The sequence below is a fragment of the Nicotiana attenuata genome, unplaced genomic scaffold (assembly GCF_001879085.1).
Source record: "Nicotiana attenuata strain UT unplaced genomic scaffold, NIATTr2, whole genome shotgun sequence".
In the NCBI taxonomy this organism is placed as follows: Eukaryota; Viridiplantae; Streptophyta; class Magnoliopsida; order Solanales; family Solanaceae; genus Nicotiana; species Nicotiana attenuata.
The window spans coordinates 488,108-493,402 of record NW_017670401.1 but is presented as its reverse complement, the minus strand read 5'-3'; the positions used below and the strand labels follow the sequence as shown (position 1 = coordinate 493,402).

The 5,295-nt window shown below is 42.0% G+C and overlaps 1 protein-coding gene across 1 annotated transcript; it reads left to right on the top strand.

The window, feature by feature from the left end:
• The first annotated feature begins 632 nt into the window (after positions 1–632).
• LOC109238884 lies at positions 633–1,514 on the top strand. Its single transcript, XM_019405368.1, has 2 exons — positions 633–788; positions 855–1,514. Exons 1-2 carry the CDS (start codon positions 633–635, stop codon positions 1,512–1,514), a joined length of 816 nt encoding a protein of 271 aa, XP_019260913.1.
• Positions 1,515–5,295: the final 3,781 nt, after the last annotated feature.

Below are 5,295 nucleotides of genomic sequence, written 5' to 3'. Positions count from 1 at the left end.
TGGTAGTATTGATCCCCCTATATAAAGTTTGTTGAATCATAGCCTCCGTCATGTCATTGTTTGGGCACTATTTCACCATAGTTCGGTATCTCTCCCATTATCATGCAAAGGCTCATTGGGTTCTTGTTTGAATGCTAGAATCTCGTCTCTAAGAGTAGCCATATGCCCCGGAGAAAAGAACTTGGAAATAAATTTCTTCGCCAATTCATCCCATGTATGGATGGAATGGTTTGACAATCTTTCTAACCAATCCAAGGCCTTCCCCCATAGAGAGAAAGGAAATAGCCTCAACCTTAAAGCATCCTCGAAGACGTTTGTCTGTTTACTCCCCTAGCAAGGGTCCACAAACCCCTTCAAGTGTTTGTACGCATTTTGATTCGGAACCCCGATGAAGAATCCCCGTTGATATCGCAATGTGAGCATAACACTTGTGATTTGATAGTTGTCCGCCCTGATACGGGGCGGGACTATAGAACTTGCATACCCTTCATTTGGAAACACCCTCTGTGGAGCCGCTCTTGGTGGAGGTGGGGGTGGAACGGGAACATTATCTTGAGGTGGTCGGCTTGGAAGATGACGAAATTGAGTCTATGTTAATAAAGAAGTTCGAGGAAACTCTATCAAAAGAAGCAATGATATGGTATCGCAACTTACCCCCAAATTCTATTGATTCGTTTGCTATGCTTGCAGATGCCTTTGTGAAGGCTCATGCCAGGGTAGTCAAGGTTGAGAGCAGGAAATCGGACCTTTTCAAGGTTAAGCAAAGAGACAGTGAGATTCTCAGGGAGGTTGTGTCAAGGTTTAAAATGGAACAGATGGATCTACCTATGGTTGCGGATGATATGACCATTTAGGCATTCACTCAAGGACTTAACCCTCGAAGTTCCTTGGCTTCGGAGCAGCTAAAACAAAATTTAGTAGAATACCCGACAGTAACTTGGAGCGACGTCCACAACAGATACCAATCAAAAATCGAAGTCGAGGACGATCAACTCGGAGCTCCTTCTGGGTCCATTTATCCCGCTAGAGCCGACGATAGGTCTAAGAGAGTCGTTGACCATGAATCAAGATCGATCCGAGACTGGTATCAACCATACAGTAGAGATCGAAGGGGAAACGGGTCCGGTCGTCACCCTACGAGGAACAAAAAGAGAAGCGATCGAGGGCCTAGTAGCCGAGGTCTAGTGAGAAAAAATGGTTTCGACAGGCCACTCGGGGCCAGGGAGGCACCAAGATTATTGGAATATAACTTCAACGTCGATGCTGCCAGTATCGTACCAGCCATCGGGCGCATCAATGATACCAAGTGGCTTCGACCATTGCAGTCCGACCCTACCCAGAGAGATCCTAACTTGATGTGTAAGTATCATGGTACTCATGGCCATAGGACTGAGGATTGCCGGCAATTAAGAGAAGAAGTCGCCGGGTTGTTTAATAACGGGCACCTACAAGAATTGCTGAGTGAACGAGGCAAAAACCACTTCAGAAATAGGAGACACCAACAAATAGACTGAACAAGAGGGATCTTAACACATCATTATCATGATCATTGGAGGGGTCGATATCCCTCAAGGGCTGATAAAACACGCTAAAGTATCTATCACGAGGGAAAACAGACCCGAGATTATATCCCGAAGGGAACTATTTTGTTCAACGACGAGGATACCGAGGGCATTGTAGAACCTCATAATAATGCACTGGTAATATTTGTAATTATCAATAAATCTTGAGTTAAGCTTGTGTCGATTTATCCAGGGAGCTCGGTCAACATCATCAGATCGAGGGTGATAGAGCAGTTAGGGTTACAAGAACAAATAGTGCCCGCAGTCCTGGTGTTGAACAGATTTAACATGGCATGCGAAACCACTAAAGGGGAGATAACCCTACCATAGAACACCGCCAAGACCATCCAAGAAACAAAGTTCTATGTGATCGAAGGGGACATGAGATATAACGCTCTATTCGGAAGACCATGGGTTCCCAACATGAGGGCGGTACCTTCAACCTTACATCAGACGTTGATGTTCCCTACACCAGGAGGAAGTAAGATGGTATACAGAGAACAGCCGGCTGCAAAAGAGATGTTTGCAGTTGATGAAGTACTCCCGGTGCCCACATGCTCAACATTAAGGAACGCGGAGCCGACTAGAAAGGTTGAAGTTAAATAGCAACTGCCGATGCCGGTCCCGGACAGACCGGAGGAATGAGGAGCTGATGAGGGGTGATTACGGAGTCCCGAGATCATTCATAGCTCTTGATGATACTGACGCCACCAAATCAATGGTCTAAGAGTTGGAGCAAGTCACATTGATCGAACACCTGCCGGATCGAAAGGTATACCTGGGCACGGGGTTAACCGCTGAGCTCAGGAAAGAACTGATTAGTTTTTTAAAGCAAACATAGCTTGTTTCCCTTGGTACCATCTTGACCTGACAAGGACCCCCCCGGAGGTAACCACTCATAAGTTGAGTTTGGACCCGAAGTTCCACCCAGTTACATAGAAGAGGAGACCTTGTCTGAGGTCAAACATGCATTCATCAAGGACGAGGTATCTAAACTCCTTAACATAGGGTAGGGCTGCTTGTCGGGCGGATTGGGCGGTTATTTACTCTTAACGGTTTGGCATATCGGTTATCGGCTTTTAAATGTATTAATCCGCTAGCCACCCGATAAGATATCGGGCAGATTGGTATCGGTTTAGCTCTTATCGGACGGTTATCGGGCGGTTTATCGGCCTAATTCAATCTATATTGCACATGATGCTCTTTGAGTTCAGAGCAGACTACATTCCAGTCTATAGAATACAATAGATGAGTCCATTACATCCCTAAGCAGACTACATTACAGATGAGTCTAGAATACATATGTCTTTAGTACCTCAGTTGTAAAATGTGAAGAAGCAAGAGGCTCCAAATATTCATTAAAAGTCTTCTTGTAGAACTCATTGTACTCCTCTTTACTTACTTCCTTAGGACTTCGAAGTTGGAAAAGGAAAGACAGTAACTCACTATATCAGTAAGAACAAACTTTTGAAGCATAGCAGCAGGAGATAGTAATCTGGAGACTAACCCATATTGGTTGAGTCTCATTTGTAAGCTCCCAGTCCTAATATTTCTCCACAATTTTTTTGGTCTTCTTCTTTTTCTGTTGCAGAGAATTGAAAACTTCATCAGAAATGGAAAAAGACAACAGCAGAATCAACAAAGCTACCCCCAGAATATGTACTACTCCTAGCTACCTCAGTTGTCGCATCTTCTCCTTTCTTCTTGGCTTCTGCCGGATCCTCATCAACTTCAACCCGTAAAGAGACAATATCACGGAAACACAAGGTGATAAGGAGTTATATCCAGTTACATACCGTGGAACGTAAAAAATGTAAGACCCCAAGCATGTTTTGTGGCCGTAGATAGAAACAAGTGAATTTAGGCGTTAGTGTTTCTAAATGTCTAATAGTAAATTAGTACTAATAGAGAATAGAGATAGAGTACTGGAAGTGGAAGAAGGGTTTTTGACTATTTAATATATATATGGATAAAAATAAATTTTATATGTATATATATATTCTTAACGGGTTAACGGATTATCCGTTAAGAAAATTGAAAATTTCGCCCCCAAACCGATAAGCCGTTAATAAAAAAATTTCAATTCGTTCCCTGTCCGTTAAACCATTAACCCGATACCAATAAGCCATTAAGCTTTGGTTTCGGTTCGGTTTTCGGTTTCGGTTCGATTTTGAACACCCCTAACATAGAGTCCATTTAGGAAGTTAAGTACCCAGACTGGTAGCTAACGTAATGGTAGTACCTAAAAAAGGAAGTAAGATAAGAATGTGTGTTGATTACAAATACTTGAACAAGGCATGCCCTAAGGATTCTTTTCCTTTGCCTAGCTTCGATCGGATGATCGACGCGACGGTCGGGCCCGAGATACTAGCTTTCTCGATGCCTATTCCGAGTACAATCACATTTCGGATGGACCCGGACGATCAAGAAAAGACTTCTTTTATCACTAAATTTGGCACTTGTTGTTATAACGTAATGCCATTCGGATTAAAAAATGCTGGTGCCACATATCAACGCCTAGTAAATCGGATGTTCGAAGAATAGATAGAAAAATCAATGGAAGTTTATGTTGATGACATATTAGTCAAGTCCCTGCGAGCAGAGGACCATTTGAAACATTTGTAGTAAACTTACGACATATTAAAAAAATACAATATGAAGCTGAACCCGGAGAAGTGAGCATTCGGGGTCGGATTGGGAAAATTCTTTGGGTTAATGGTATCCAAATGAAGGATCGAGATCAATCCCGACAAAATCAAAGACATAGGATACATCACCGTGGTAGATAACGTCAAGGTCGTTCAGAGACTGACCGGGCGTATAGCCGTCTTGGGCCGGTTCATATCGAGGTCCTCGGACAAGAGCCATCGGTTCTTCTCACTGTTGAAGAAGAAGAAGAAGAATTTTTCCTGGACCCCGGAATGCCAACAAGCATTGCAAGAACTCAAACGGTACCTACCGAGTCCGCCCCTACTTCACACCCCGAAGGTGGACAAACAACTATACCTTTACTTGGCAGTTTCCAAGGTAGCGGTAAAAGGAGTCTTAGTTCGGGAAGAGGAAGGTACTTTCCTATTTACTATGTCAGTAGAACTCTTGGTAAGGCCGAAACAAGGTATTCTCACCTGGAAAAATTAGCGCTCGCTTTGCTAAGCACCTCCAGGAAGTTAAAACTGTACTTTCAATGTCATCCCATATGTGTTGTAATCTCTTACCCACTAAGGAACATCATGCACAATAGGAGTGTTCATGGTTCGGTTTGGATCGTTTTTCCCTAAAAAGAAACCAAACGCCGGTTTTTCAAATATTAAAACCAAATAAAATAAATTAAGTCGGTTTTGTATCGATTCGATTTATGTCGGGTTTTGTCAGGATTTTGATTTTTTCGGTTATTAGTCGGTTTCTTCTTAAATATAAGACATACACTATCAAACACATATTCCGGCGACCGCATTTCAATGTAACACTATCAAATCAATTGCCCTTTGAGAAATCTGTCATTTACCAAGATATATTGATGATAATTGAATCAAATAGTGATGAATAATTCAAGGACTCAATTAAAAATAGATTATTTTTAACATGAAATAGATTCTTATACTTAGCAAAAGAAAACAGCCAATCAAACTAGAATGCAAAGGCAAAGAATTGTACTAAAAGTGCAAATAATTAACATATACCATAAAATTTTAGAAATTTTGTACAAAAATATACATATATATAGGTGTAACAA

Bases quoted from the DNA above. Each gene is read 5' to 3' on its own strand.
- LOC109238884 (XM_019405368.1), top strand. From the start codon at position 633: ATGATATGGTATCGCAACTTACCCCCAAATTCTATTGATTCGTTTGCT. The intron at 789-854 runs GTTGTGTCAAGG...ATGACCATTTAG, and splicing joins ACAGTGAGATTCTCAGGGAG to GCATTCACTCAAGGACTTAA.